We start from the raw sequence: 16549 nt of genomic DNA on the forward strand, positions 1-16549 counted from the left end.
TATTTTTGATAATTGGAAAAAGGTAAAGTTTGGATCAACCCCTTAAAGTGTCCGTCAAAGCCCACCGCCGTGTGATCCGAGGCCTATGGCCGTGGAGCAGCACCCAAGGACGACGGGCAGAAGAGGAAGACGACGACGATGACGATGGTGGGATTGGCCACGGTATGTCCGAGTCTCAACTGAGAGTCATGCTATTCCGGGTATGATCTTCCATTGATACCCGCTCAGTTATCCTGTTTTGGTGTCCAGGATTGCGATAAGCTTTTTTCATTCGCACTTGCGGCTAGCGCAACAAGGCGAGGGAGCTGGAGCTTGTACTCTGGGTGATGGAAACTCATCGCTCAATTCTCTCTCGCTGCGCACTAACTCATGCGGGGGTGCTGCGCATCCTCTTTCAAACCCCTTACTCATGATGTTGGACACTACAGGTCTTGGTTTTAGTCATGAAGTAGAGAAGGCGCGTTGGTTTTGATTGTGGATGTTCCGTTCCAAGTTGTGCAGTGGGAAGATCGAAGCAGCGGAAATGGCTTGCAGACTGAGTTCGAGAACTGGGGTTGTTGCTGCCCAGGCAAAAATGACGACGTTGTTGGATTCTGTGCAACGAGGCTCTCACTTGACGCGACGTGAATTATGCTCCTCCTCCTCCTCCTCTGGGTCTAATTCTACTTCGTCTATGTCCATGCGTCGCCTGTTCTATTCCGGCCGCTGGCCAAGTAGTGTCGCAATGGCTGGGCTTTGGTCATCGTGGGGTTCATCAGCTGGAGCTGTCGGATTGAATCGTAAGAGCCGGATGACGACGGGCCGTCAAAGTGCAGCTTCGGGATCAATTACGCAAGAAGAGGTTGCAGATGTGGGCACTGTTACTATGGGTCAGTTTATTGTGCAAGGTCTTCGTGAGGAGATGGAAGACGAGATTGTTGTGGAGGTTGATGGTCCTAACGGGTTCTCGTATGCTGGTGTTTTTGATGGTCATGCCGGAGCCTTCTCCGCCCAGTTTCTACGGTTGGTCTTTTCAGATTCTGTGTTTGCTTGGAATGTTCTATTGCAGTTACTGGATCTCGTGAACACGTTGAACTTCAGTCATGTGATTCATTTTTGACATATCTTACGGATTCATAGCCCGTCCTCTCATAATCATCACTCAAAAATAATTGTGAGAGACTTTTCAATTTGGTTTTATCTTTTCTTTAAAGAACTTGCCGGATTGAAAAGATTGGCAGCTCGATTCTGCCCTCGTAGTACATACAATATTTTTGAGTGAGTTTCAATCACCTAACGTAGAAGCTCTCAACTGCGGATTGCTTGGCATTTCGTGTTCCGCATGTGAAAGTATCACAGTTCATCAGGAAAAGCAGTTTGAAATTTGAAAAAGGCAGAAGTCTGATTAGAATTCATTTCAATTATACAGGGATGAGCTTTACAAGGACTGTTTGTCTGCTCTTGAAGAGGGTGCACTACTACTCTCCGACAACTTGCATGAAGCAGAAGAAGCTCTTTCTCGAGCTTTCTTACAGACCGACAAGCGACTCATATCACGGTTTGTAGTTTGCACTCTGTGACATACATTTACATTGATATGCAGAGTTAGAGTAGGCATCGAAATTCTTCTGAAATCTATGGTGATTATAAGAGCTACAAGTGAATTTGCATCACATTTTCTGCATCAGTTCTTTCTAGACCTAAACCTGATATTGACGATGCTGGCACAGGCTAGAATCCAGCAAAGTGGTTGAGGAAGCAGAGTCCGGATCAACGGCTACTGTTTTATTTGCTCGGCCTGACCGTCTAGTGCTCGCCTATGTGGGCGACTGCCGTGCGGTGCGTAATGACTCGCAGACTGTTTTTTTCTTCTTGCATTTCTATGCATAAGTTCGAATTGTTCATTCTGGCAAGTACTTTAGATTTACCTTTAATATACACGCTGCTGATAGTGAGCAAGTTTTTTGAAGAAATCAGTTACCTAAGGTATGTAAGCCACGAAGAATCTGAATGAGAATGGGTGCAGGTTTTAAGCAGGAATGGCAAAGCTGAGGACCTCACGTCAGACCATCGACCTTTTGGAAGAGAGAAGAAAGCTTTTGCAGAGATCAAGAGAATTCAAGAAGCAGGAGGGTGGGTGGGTATTGTGAAATAATACTTGCATGGTCTGTTCAGTTGTTTCAAGTTAAGCCAGCTGATACCGCAACACTCCTTTGAAGAACCTGATTGTATCCCATGTGTTCAGGTTACTCATGGTCGACTTTGTGGGACTCTTTCCGTCTCGCGTGCCTTTGGCGACATCCCTTTCAAGCTTAAAACTCAGAAACAAAGGTATGTTCATTCCACCAAGCAGATGACCCATACGATCTTCTAATAGCTGCTTTTCTTCTTTGTTTCGCTAGGTTTTGTTTTTGGAAGGCTTAAAATGCCTTTCTGCATTGGTTTCTAATCTGGTGACTCACTCCATTCTAAGCTTTTCATATGTCTGAAGGTTTCAGAGTACTCCACTCTGAAAGGTTTCAAGAATTTCTCTGAAAAGATTCTTCGTAATTCTTTTCTTTGAGACAGGCACCGATTTAACTTGGCGTGTATGTGTGGCAGGATGCTGGACAGTGGGATAGTTGAAAAACGGTGGAATGACAGATTTGCTGCCGAGTGAGTAAGCCAAGCAGCTGGATTTGCATAGATTATATTCAAATCATTTCACGAAAGGTGGGCATGGGATGAACACTCCATTCTAACCTCACAATTTTGCTGAACAGAAAAAATGTCGATGGTGAGTGGTTGATTGCTACGCCAGATACGACTTCTATGCTGCTACAAGACGAAGTCGAGTTCATTATAGTAGCTTCCGATGGCCTTTGGGATTCCTTGAAGAGGTATGGAAAGAACGGCCTTTAAGATTTCTTCAATGAGCAAGATTGTTTCTTCTATGTGAAGTGGGTGCCACCAAAACCCGGTTTTGATGATATTCTTGTGCTGCATGAGCAGTGCTGATGCCGTAAACTTTGTGAGGAAGCGCTTAAAGGAGCATGGCGATGTGCAGGTAGTAACAGCTTGGTCTCTCTATTTGAGAGGAATACATTCGCCCTCATGCTGTTCTAAATTTCGGTTTATGTGTTCTTCAATGTACTGATTTCCTATGTTGTGTTCTCTGTACAGCGCGCAACAGAAGAAGTTGGACAGGAAGCTCTGGTCAGTTGCTAATTCTTTGCCCCTTTCTACAATTTCGAGGTTCAATCTTCAGCCTGCCTGTTCTCTGAAGTGCAAGTGCAACATGATCATGCACGTATGGTTCGAGATGCTCGAGGGAAATAACAAATTTTATACTCTTGCAGAACCGGGGCGCTCAAGACAATGTTAGTGTGATCATTGTGGACTTTGCGTACGTTTACTCCCCTATTTTTCGTGTTTGGATTTTTATACCGACTATGATTTGATGTGGCTCCCTGTTCATTCTGTCGGACTATACTGACCGTGCATTTACCAACTGCTTGGACTTCAAAAAAACAACATTGCCTTTATTAAATCAACTTGCTTTTCATTGAAACGCCGATGTGTCTGACAAGATCATATGTAAGTATTTTGTTCACAGTATACCCATTTTATAAGAGAAGACCAAGGGTGAAACTGTTTGCACTTGGGCTTTATGCAGGCGCGTAAAAGCAGATACCGGAGGCTCAAGCTGGAAATTCTGGTAGCACATCAGAAGAATACAGGCGCTTCTCAGACGAGCACTGTGATTTTAATTACTCTAACCAGTCAACTCAAGCTTTAAGATGAGTAGAGAGGCGTCTTGTGCCAAAATCGATGCACTCTTCGACGCACTCTTCGACGAGGTTAGAATCACACAACCCAAGAATTCAATGCTTGGATTGTACAAATGCACTTGTAAATCTACTATTCTTTTTTACGGTATCATCACCAAAAATTACGATTTCAATTATATGCCTAATTTTGTGAGGCTTGCAAATGAGGCTTCCACTGTTGTCGATGATTTTACCGCATGTTTTGAACTCATGTCCCTCCAAGCTAGGTTGCTAGTAGATGCTATGTGTTATAAATATTCAGCAAGCGCCCACTCAGTTGCAAAATGAAAACGAAGTTCAAGCTTTTTGTGTATTGAATGTGACAAAAGTCTTTTTATGAGAAAGTCCATTCCTAAGCAAGTTTATTGCTGACAACTTTAAACGATCGTTACAGATTAAAATGTTGAATACCTTCATGAAGCATGATATTGTAATGGTTATGTAAATAGTCCAAAAGTTTTGTTATGAATCTAAATTGCCTTCTATTTGCCCCAACTCTAAGCTCAAACAATTGATTCTAAATGCTTTTGAGATTTGTTGCTTCAAGTCAGAATTGCACAAAACTTAAGAAAAGAATCGTTCTAACTATAGTTATAAAGATTTTTAAATTTTATTTTATAATATTTTATACATAATCCTAAATAAGTTTTGTATTGGTTGTAATGTTGTAGTTAGATTGAGTGTTGTCATTTATCATCTGAAAAAAAAGATTAGAGATTTGTCTTATGTTATAGATTTGTAAAACATATGTATATTATTTTTATATTGTTTCTATATTTTTCTAAAATATAATAAATCTATTATAAATATGATTATGTACATATATATATATATATATATATATATATATATATATTCAATTAAAGAGATTGTGTTTTATTATGCTTCTAAAGATTTGAAAATAATTTTTTAAAATATTATATATATAAATGTTTTTTATAATACCATATTATTTTTTATTATTGTTACTATAATTCATCATCTATCACACTTGTATCTTTTGTTACTATTATATCCATCACAAATATAAACTGATACAATAGAATTGCACAAGGCATCTTAATGCTTTATTACAATTGTATAAACCACAACTTGGCATGTCTTTTGTACAAGGATATTTAAAGCTTTACACCTTGCCAAAGTATTAGTGGTGCCAAGTTCCATAAAAAAACAACATTGCACAAATAGCTGTATAAAAAATAATGGATGTATTGAATATAAGAATAATATACAAGAGATTATAAGAAATTATGTATTAAACAAGTGGTCAATTGTAGTGGCACCAATAAAAATTGTATTATATATATGTTTTTTTAAATAAATATGTATAATAAAAATGATGTATTCAAAACTATGTTATTCAATTGATTCTGTGACACATATCTTAACTTACAAGGTAAGTTTTTTATACATGTACTACATGGTTAGCTTATATGACAAGCTACCAATATATACAATATATGGCTAATTTTTTGGCCAAGTGTTCAACCTACCAATTACTTTTAAACATATATAAAGATGAAATTGCATCTTTGAAGCTTCTAGGAAGCTTATCTATAGTATATTATTATATTTATTTATTTTTTATTTATTTTTATTATCTAAATAATTATTGGCATAAATATATATATTTGTGACATTATCTTCTTTTATAGGAACAAGTTCTAAAAGGAGTAGTAATCACATATCGATGAATTTTATGATGTGACAAATTGTATTTGCTACATATTTTGATGTTTATTCCTCTCAAATATTGAGAATGTTCTATTCCAAAGTGAGAGGACCATCATATTATTTGATAATTGTTGAGGCCTTTGTAACTTCTTTCAAACAAAACATTTGTAATACCATCAATAGTTATTTTTACTTGCAATAAAATTATTAAATATTCAAAGTCTCTTATAAGATTGTGATACCAAACATGTTGTATCTTACCATTTATTTGAAAAAGAACATATTTTTCTTGAAGGTCTTTGTTTCTATTTTGTTATTTTGAAGGTTGTAAAAATTACAATGGTGTATCTAATATATCAACAAATAACAGCTCTTAAGTTGAATCCTACTGGTTGTTGCTTTTCCATCTTTTTAGCATCACAAATATATAGAAACTACAAACAAGAATATAAAGTAGAATAAAATCATTCATAAACCAAGTTTCTTTTATTGCAAAGATTTTCTTGACTCTTTATCTTAGTTTTGATGGATGTTGTTAATGAAAATCTTTGACTTTCTCTATCATATTTGCAAAATTCTTTCCTAGCTCTTATGTATATTTATTAAAATTATATTTGCACCAATGAATAAAATATTTTAATTTAAGTTGGTATTGCACTGATTCTAAGACTTCTTCCACTTCAAACTCTTAATTATTATCCATTTCTATAGAAAGCAATGACATTTATCTTCTTTCCAAGATATTTGTTATTTTATATGGCTCAAAAAGAGACATTATTTTGTAATAATATGGCTAGAAGGTGAAAGAAGAAACAAAGTGATTTATTATAGAAGAGCCTAATTAAAAAGATATAGTAGAAAAATATAGATAAAAGATAGGTAGATAATAAAACCTTATAATATTAGAACTACCTTTTATAAAAATTGATTCTATTTAATTTGTATTGCCATAAATAATACAAAATAAGGTAGATTAAAAAATTAAAGAATATAAACATATATAGGAGGGAGTTAGGAGTTGATTTTAACAAAAATTACCTCAAAAAAACAAGATTTAATACATAGGAAGGACTAGTTGCTAATTAGGATGAAAATCAGATCTCAAGGCACAAAACCGAGAACCTATGCCATTTTTGGAGTTTTTTTTATCAATTAGAAAATAAAATTTGAATATAGATTTGAGAAGAGATTTTTAATATTCGATCTTATGTCATTTGGTCTAAAATTGAGGTTTTAAGGGATTTTCAAAATTAATAATGTATTTAGTCGGTTTAGATTTTGAGAAATAAAAACAAATTTATAAATTTGAAGATTTTATGAGTTTCATAGCATATTTAGGAGAGAAAATTTGGTATTTTTTTGTTGTACTTATTTTCAATGTGTAAAATATTTGAGGTCAATTGAGCAATTAGATTGAAGAGTACAAGAGTTTTGTGGATTACAATCTTGAAAATTGGGATTTAAAAATTTAGTAAGGATTTTTAAGATATTTGTTAATCCGCTAGATGGATTAAAATATTATTTTTTAAAAATATAATTAGCTTGACTTTCAACAATTTTTCAAAGTTTGAAACCAATTGAATGGTGAAATTAAGAGATTATGGTTTCGGAATATCAATATCATGGTTGAAGAAGAATGTCGATCAAATTTAGGGATTATCACCTATTTGATATGTGCAATCTTCTTGTAATATTTTGTGTTTATTGATAATTTAATTATTGCAAAGTTTGTAAATTTTGAGTCAAAAGTTTAAGTATTAGTTATTGATTTTACAATCTGCTATAAGATTTATTAAGAGTTTATTTAAAATTCAAGATTTGATGAAAGATTAATTAGGATTAGTTTAAGATCTAGGATTTTATTAAGATTTTTTTGGAATTTAATTAAAATTTAGAATTTATCTAAGATTTGATTAAGATTTAGGATTTTTCTAAAATTTAATTAAGATTGATTTAAGATTTAGGATTTGATTAAGATTTGACTAGAATTTGATTAAAATTTAAAATTTTATTTGTATTAGATTTAAAATTAATATTTGATTAGGATTAAGATTTCATTAAGATTTGGTCTAGGATTAGGATTTAAGATTTAACTAGGATTTGATTAAAATTTAAAATTTTATTTGGATTCGATTTAAAATTAGGATTTGATTAGAATTAAGATCTCATTAAGATTTGGTCTAGCATTAGGATTTAAGATTTGACTAGGATTTTTTTATAATTTAATTAAAATTTGATTGGAATTTAGGATTTCATTAAAATTTGGTTTAGAATTAGAATTTAGAATTTGATTAGGATTTGATTAAAGTTTCATTAGAATTTGATTTAAGATTTAGTTAAGATTAGTTTAGAATTTTATTAAGATTTATTGAAGATTACATTAGCATTTGATTAGGATTTATTTTTGATTTTGATTTTTGATATTTTAATTTTTTTTAATATTTATTTATTATTTTTATTATATATTTTTTATTAAAATTTATTTATGATTTTTTATATTTCTTTTGTAAGTTCTTAAAACTTCTTTTAAATCAATATTAATTAGTATTAATTTCATTGAGATTGCTTTGGCTTCAAGACAATAGTCCATTGTTGATCAAAAACTACATCTCTTTCTTTTGATACAAGATAAGATCATTTAAAAAAAACATCTGACAAACCTTGTTGTTTTCTTAGTTGATAAGTAATTTTGATATCAAATTTTGATAAAGACATGCTTCAATAAGCTTTTCAATAATTCAAAATACATATTGCCATGAAATAGTAGAGATTTTTATAATTTGTATCTACATTGATTAGATTAGGATAGCCTATTAGATAATGATACCATTTTAAAAACAAATCTATAATTACAAAAAGTTCTTTGTTGTGGATCTTGTAGTTGATTTTGATTATTGAAAAATTTCTTGAATATAAAACTATTAGATGAAATTTGTCATTTGTTTTCATTTTTCATAATATGATACTTAAAACAAAATTTAATGTATCTGTTTCCATAAAAAATATCTTAAAAAAGTTGATGCAATATAAAATTGATACAAAAATAAAAGCTATCTTGAAAGCTTCAAATGTTACTTCTGCTTCTTTATTCCAGTAAAGTTTGTCCTTACAACTCAAACATGTAAGTACAGCTACAACTTAAAAAAAGCTTTTGATAAACATTGGATAATAATTGACAAATCTTAAAAAATATTGAGTATCTCTTATTATTTTTGAGACCTTTCAATCCATACTAGTTTGGACTTTCTTAAGATCCATCATAAGGCCATCATTTAAAATGATATATCCTAAAAAATCAACTTAAGTAGAATGAATTTCATACTTTTCCATCTTGGCATATAGTCTTGTATCTCTAGATTTTTAGAATATGTAATGAATATAAATTTATGCTCTTTTGGATTCTTAGATTAGATTAAAATATTATCTAGATAATAAACAACAAAATCATTAAGAAACTCATAAAAGACATCATTCATTAGATATTGAAAAACAACTTGCACATTTGTAAGTCCAAAAGGTATGACTTTATATTTTAAATGCCTATACTTGGTTCAAAACATAGTCTTTTATTCATTTTTATTATTTATGTATACCAAATTGTATGCTTTTCAATTCAATTGGTCAAGAAGTTCAGTTATCAAGGATAGAAGGTACATATTTTTTATAGTAATTTTATTGATTCTTCAATAATCTACATAAATTTGTAATGATCAATTCTTTTTTGTTACAAATAAGATTGGAACTTCTATTAGAATTTTTGAATGATGTATGAAATTCTTGGCTAGATTTTTTTCAATATATTCTTTGAATTTAACTAATTTATTTTTTAATAAATTTTAGATTAGTCCAAAAATAGCAATTTAACTCCTTCTTGAAGATTAATGGAGCGATTATATGTCAAAGACATAAAATTCAAAGAAAGAAAATCTTCAATACATTCTTGTATCATTGAAGAGAACTAAAATATTATTTAAAGATGATATAATATTAAACTAAAATGGCTATTGCCAAAAACAATAAGACTAAAAAGTCTTGAAGCAAGACTAAACACTAGAAAGATATTGATAAGAATGAAAAAGGCTTCATTCTTGCTTCCATACATACTCTTAACTAGGAGCTACGTGGCGATGTTTTATAAGACCTCCAAAACATATTGACTTTGTAAGACATGTATCTTAACTTGTAAGACATGTATCTTAACTTACAAGACAAGTTTTTTATATGTGTGCCATATAGTTAGCTTATTCCACAAACTACCAACACGTGATTAACTTATTGACCAAGTTTCTAACCTACCAATCAACTACAAACATATATAAAGTCAAAATAATATTTATGAAGCTTCTAAGAAGCTTTTTTAGAATGTATTATGAAATTTTATCTACTTTTACCTACTTTCATCTAATTATATAGATATTTACTAGAATACTTATGTATATCTATGACATTACTCCCTTTTTTAACGACGAGTTCTATAAGAAGCAATCTTCATATGTTGAGAAAATCTAAGATACACCAAATTGTATTTGCCACATACTTTGATCTTTGTTATCTTCAAAGATGGTTGATAGGTCTTGACAATCATTGATTGTGTCCCATACTAAGGCGAGAAGACCACCTTATTATTTAATCAGTGTTGAGGCCTTTGTAACTTTTTTCAAATGAAATATTTAAAAAAACATAAGAAGTTATTCCTTCATCTAATAAAATCACCAAACATTGAGAGTCTCTTTCAAAGTCTTGATATCAAATACTTTGTATCTCACTATCTATTTGAGGAAGGACATGTTGTTCTTGAAGATCTTTATTTCAATTTTTTCATCTTGAAGGTTGTGAAAATTATAATATCTTATTTGATAAGTCTACAAATCAAAGCTCTTGAATTGAATCTATTAGTTGTTGATTCTTCATCTCTTTAGCATCACAAATACACAAAAGCTACAAAAAAAGATAAAAGGTAGAGTATTATCTTCCTTTGATTTTGTTTCTTTTATAGAAAAGATTAGCTATTCTTCATCTTGGTTTTGATAGATATCATCGATGAAAAGCTTCAATTTTCTTTACTGCATTTGTAAGATTCTTTGCTGGCTCCCATGTGTATTCACTAATATCATATTTATGCTAGTAAACAAGATATTCCAACCTATTTTGGATCACCTTAAAGAATTCTTCTACCTCAAACTCTTGATTATTATCCACTTTTATAAAAGAAATGGCATTAGTCTTCTTCTTTAGATATTTACTATCTTATATAGCTGAAGAATGAATATATAAAATATCAAGTGGATCTTCATAGATTCGAGTAGTTATAATTTATAACCAACATGATTGACTTGTTTATTAGTAGAAAAAGCTCGAAGCCTATGATAGTCCAATTTGTCACAAAAATAAGTAGTCTTGATATTATAATGAAGTAATTATATTTTATCATCCACATTGAATTTTAGTTTTTCCTTATAATAGGCATCTACATTAATTTTTTGTCATTCTTAAGCTATCTTTAATTGTACCTTTCTTGTTGCATGTAGCTCTGATAAATGATTTGTCAAATTTTTTGGTACAAGATTATCAACTTTTGAAAAGTCAAAATATCAAGTCATGGATGATAACCACAATTGACAAAGAAAGGTGTTTGTTGAGTAGAAGAATGTACCAAATTATTGTATGTAAACTTTTTCAAGAATAAAAAAGTTGATTAATCATCTTGATGATAATTAATGGTACATCTCAAGTACTGCTTCAAAACTTATTTTACCTATTTTATTTGCCCATCAATTTCAAGATGAAAAGCCAAAAAAAGCTTTATATCGAATTTTAAAATCTTGAAAAGAGTTCTTTAAAATCTTGATATAAATTGAATCTTCTTATTTGATATAATATCTTTAGGCAATTTGTGATAGCAATAGATATTGTTAAAAAAAAGCTTAGCCATTTCTTTACTTGTGATAGATTTTATACATGGTAAAAAATATGCCATCTTGGTAAAACAATCTACTACCTTAAATATAGAATCATACGAATCTAAGACTAGAAGACCTAAGATAAAATCCATAGAAATGAAAGACCATGGTTGTTCTACAATAGTTAAAAGCTGAAAAAGTCTACAAAATTGATGCCAAGGAATTTTGGATCTTGAATAAATATCACATGATTCTACAAAGTCTTTCAATGCTTCTACATTTGAAGCCACCAAAAGTCTCTTAATATTAATTCCAAAGTCTTGTTATATCCAAAATGTCCGCCTATTGAAAAGACATGACAAGTTTGAAGAACACATAATTATGCCCATACCTTTTGGAATGTATAATTGTCCCTTCGAATAGAGTAGATTATTTTTGAACTCAAACTTAGAAATATATTGAGACTTAAAAGGATTATTCTTGGTATAATGGACAAGAGAATCAAAGGACATACTTGATTCATATTCAAAATATCCATACCTAGTTCAAAATGTAGTTTTCTAATCATCTCTTTATTTAATACATACCAAATTATTTGCTCATCATAGATCTATTTTTTTATAGTTCTTTTTTTGATTGAGTTGATCAAGAAGTTCTAAAATCGAAAGTAGAAGATACATATTTTTTATGATGATCTTGTTGAGTCTTCAATAGTCTACATACATTCACAGAGATTTGTCTTTTTTCTTCATCAATCTGATAGGAGCTTCAATTGGAGATTTAGAATAATGTGTGAAATTTTTAGCCAAGTTTTCATCAATTTATTCCTTAACAGCAATTAATTTGTTTTGTGATAGACTATAGATTGATATTAATGGTGGTTGAGCTCCTTCATGAAGATCGATGGAACAATCATAAGGTCGATGTTTTGAAAAAATATCTAGGTTTCTTTTTTAAAAAATGTCTTGTAAATCTTGATATTAGCTAAGAATACCACTTGGGGTCTTCTTGCGATCAAAAATGGACATGGCATATAAAGTAAAAGATAAACCTTCTTTTGCAGCAAGCATTAAAGCTCTTACACTTATCAATAAAGGTTTGGATGTATTGAATTTGTGTGTTTTTACTTGACTAATGGGATTTTTGATTAAACTATCAGAAAAATTAAGGTTACTAGAAATCTAATATATTTGAATATTATACTTTTTTAATCAAGATAATCTTAAAATAACTAGATTAAATAGAAATCTTCTTATATTAAATATTACTAAGCTATAGCAAACTTTAATTGCTACATCTGAAGAAACAATCTCATGCATAACATCTCTAAAAGATAGCAATGACCATCCATAACTTCTATATATACATGTTTCATTTTTTTGATTAATGATATCTCTTGTTTTTTGACAAAAATTTTGTCTATAAAACATGTCGAGGTTCTTGAATCTAACAAAGTTAAGACTTTGTGATTTTTTAGTCTTAAATAAACTTCTATTATAAAATAAGGTGAGGGATGTGAAGAGAGAATAAGACCTTTACTAGGAGTAACACAAGATTCTAACCATACAGCCTTTATTGTAACTAGAAAAACTTATTTTCCAATACATTGTCTTCTATGGCAACCATGCTTCTCATTTTGTAGTTGCATTGTTTCTTTGGATAATATTGAGCAGTATGTTTAGCTTCTCTACAATGTAACCATAAGCCTTCTTCATGTCATCAAATCTTTTCTTTCTTTGTGAAGGATTTAAGACGTACTATATCAATTTGCATTGGTTTTGGCCTCAATAGATAAGTTTTTGAAAACTTGGAAGTTGTCATCATTATTTGATTTGTTGTTCTGTAGCCAACTCTTTGTTCTTGACATCTTTCAAATAATTGATTTTTTGCATGCAATGGCTTAAGCACTAAATTATTCCAAAGATTTTGTCTTTGGCATTATCAGTAATAAATCTTTTATATTATCCTTTAATCCATATTAAAATTGATTGATAAGGGCTTTGTCATCCCAATCCGAGTCGCAAATGAAGTTTTGGAATTCAACAAAATATATAGTAGCTGACCATGATCCTTCCTTTAAATATAATAGCTTAGTCTATGCTACTCTTTTTCGATCATTTTTTCCAAATGTGGTCATAAATACTTCTAAGAATGAATTCAAATCATAAAAGAGTTACAAATCCTTTTTCATTAAAGGTGCAAATCAAAAGAAAGTACTTCATGATAGAAGTGCTCCTATAAATCTGACTTGAGTAAATCCAACGGGATATTCGAAAAGATGCAACCTAAAATAGAGCTTCACTTATTACAAAAATCTTCAAAATTTTTATCTTATTCCATCAAACTTTTCAAGCATACTAATCCTTGTTCCCATCATACTTGTGGAAGTAAAATTCTTTGGATTTGGTTGCAAGGTAGATCTACTTACTTCTTTTAATTGCACAATTTCTTGTTGTAGATTCTAAATTTCTTCAATAAGCATAGGCATAGTATTTCAATGATTCACATTGAAAATACGTGAGATTTTCATTCTTTAAGTATTGACAAGCTCATGAACATCTATAATAGTTACAAATCTATTCTCACTTCCACTAAGATTAGCATCCATAATTTTTCTTTCTATAAACAACTCAAGAAAATTCAAAAAGTTAAATTAGAGGAGGATAATCCACAACCTCTAATATTAAATGAATTTTTTTACAAAGAGGGGTAATCTACTATCTTTGAGGAAAAGATTAGTGTTAGAAAATAAGATTTTTTATTTAAAGGTGGATAGTCTACAACCTTAAAAATACAAAAATAGAATAGAAATAGTATACTCAATTATAAAATAAGATAGAAATAATAAGTTAGTAAGTTTTTAACCTATCAATCAATTAGAAACATATGTAAAGTCAAAATAGCATTTATGCAGCTTCTAAAAAGCTTTTCTAGAAGATATTATGAAATTTTATTTACTTTTACCCACTTCTATCTAATTATATAAGTATTTATTAGAATACTTATGTATATCCATAATATTATAAGAAAAATATTTAGAAAGAGTATTTTCATTTTTCTTTTCTAAGACATCTTAATAATCTTGATATTGACTTAGAATACCACTTCAAGTCTTTTTATTATCAAAAATAGATGTGGCATAAATAATACAAGATAATCTTTTTTTTACGACATGCAAAAAAGCTCTTATATCCATAAATAAAGATTTCATTGCATTAGACTTTTAATTTTTTATTTAATTCATAAAATTCTTAGTTTTATTTTAGAAAAAATTAAGATTATAATTAATCCAATTTATTTAAAGATTATATGTTTTTAGCTATGATAAATCTAAAGTGACTAAAGTAGAAAGAAATCTAATTATTTAAATATTACTAATCTATTATAATTATTACTTGTTATTTTTATAGGAAAGATTTTATAAGTAACATCTTTAAAAGATAATAGAAAATCATCTATGACTTCTACATGTACATGTTTTAGTTTTTTTTTATTAAAAATATGCTATATCTTTTTTTAAAAAAATTATTTAAGAAACAAGTCGAGGCTCTTAAATCCAATAAGATATAGACTTTGTGATATTTAGATTCTAAACTAATATCTATTGTAAATAAAAAGAAGGTTTGAAGGAGAGAATAGGACCTTCACTAGGTGTTGCACTTAATTCCAGCCGTACCATCCCTATTATAATTGAACAAACTTGTTTTTCAACATATTATAATTGAAAAAACTTATTTTTCAACATATTATTATCTTTGATAGTCATACTTCTTATTTTATGGTTGCATTTATTTTTTGAAAAATATTGAATAGTATGCTTAGATTTTCTATAATATAAGCACAATCATTTTTAATGATATCAAATCTTTTTTTGTTAAGTAAGAAATTTGAATCATATTGCATTAATTTGCATGTCTTCTATTTTTGAATGTATGTGTTGAAAAGGTAATAGTATTGCCATTGAATTATAAAGATGTTGAGGTCTACTTGTATGAATGTCAAATTAAAATTAAAAAAATAATTTTCATATTTTTTAGTAAAGTCAATTGTTTAATTCAATATTTGAAAATAAAATAAGTTGAATATCAATTTTTTTATCTCATATTATAATCTATAAAGAAATTGGCTAATGAATGCAGCATCATTTTATTTGATATCAATTAGAAGTTATCAAAATTATGAAACATATAACATTATAGATTGATTGCCAAGTGATATCAATATGAATCTTTTTGATTGCAACACAAATTGCATCATATTCTCCATACATGGATCAAAGCTCTCCCAAAAAGGCGTAAAAGTTATTTAATATTGCATCTCATTATTTAAGAAAAGATAAAAATCATAATAACATAAAACTTGAAAGTAGTATTTTAATAAAGTTGACTTCGGATCCTAGAATTGGATAGTTCTAGAATTGAAGTTTAGTCAGTAATTGTATTTGATTGATGAATCCTCAAAACTTTGATCTTGTACCATCAAACTTCTTGATTAAGAAAAATCTTAGTTTTTAGTGTTAGAACAATATTCTACCATAGAAAAAATAGCATGATTTTGTGTAGTTCTTAAAGCAACTCCAATCACTTCTATATCTTCAATTCATGTCAATTTTGTTGCTTTTTGTGGTAGTAAATTGAGTTGATACATTGCAAGCTTTAATTCTTTCAATTGTTCTTGCATTTGTGCCATTCTACTTTTTATTTTATTGATACGTATAAATTATACATGTATACATAGAATGAAAAGAGATACCTTCCAATATTTATTTTTTTTTCCTTCCTTTGAATAAACGTATCAGAAATGCACAATTTAAATAACAGAAACCTGAACAGACTCCGAAAAGGACACAAACGGGCATCCCCTTGAGATGAACAGAAACTGAACCCCAACGAATGAAGAAGGAGCACCCAAGACCGAGATCAACAGATTTCATCCCCTTTACAATTGCTCAACACCGCGGTGGTCCTATACCCGTTACCGCTACCATCTCCACGTCGAATGTTCCAGGGTCAGACCAATACGAAGCGAGTACTCAGAGTTGCGGCTCCGAAGCCAGACTTCGTCCTTGTTTAGAAGGGCCTTCGGTGTTGCACTCTTTCGGCAACAAAACTCGCAGTACCAGCGCCGCAGAGGTGAAGCCCTCGCACTGTTGCTTGGTTAGGAGCTCAACAGCGACGCGATTGCGGC

At 30.3% G+C, this 16549-nt stretch overlaps 1 protein-coding gene across 1 annotated transcript; it reads left to right on the top strand.

Moving 5' to 3' along the window:
• Window positions 1-230: 230 nt before the first annotated feature.
• On the top strand, window positions 231-3922 carry LOC112292775 (protein phosphatase 2C 57). Its single transcript, XM_024541592.2, has 11 exons — window positions 231-1002; window positions 1409-1537; window positions 1710-1818; window positions 2006-2116; window positions 2225-2310; window positions 2581-2634; window positions 2742-2858; window positions 2971-3025; window positions 3142-3174; window positions 3318-3364; window positions 3635-3922. The coding sequence occupies exons 1-11, from the start codon at window positions 479-481 to the stop codon at window positions 3678-3680; spliced, it is 1311 nt and encodes a 436-aa protein (XP_024397360.1). The 5' UTR covers window positions 231-478; the 3' UTR covers window positions 3681-3922.
• The last annotated feature ends 12627 nt before the right edge of the window (window positions 3923-16549 follow it).

The sequence above is a fragment of the Physcomitrium patens genome, chromosome 2 (genome assembly GCF_059467195.1).
Source record: "Physcomitrium patens ecotype Gransden chromosome 2, ASM5946719v1, whole genome shotgun sequence".
Taxonomy (NCBI): domain Eukaryota; kingdom Viridiplantae; phylum Streptophyta; class Bryopsida; order Funariales; family Funariaceae; genus Physcomitrium; species Physcomitrium patens.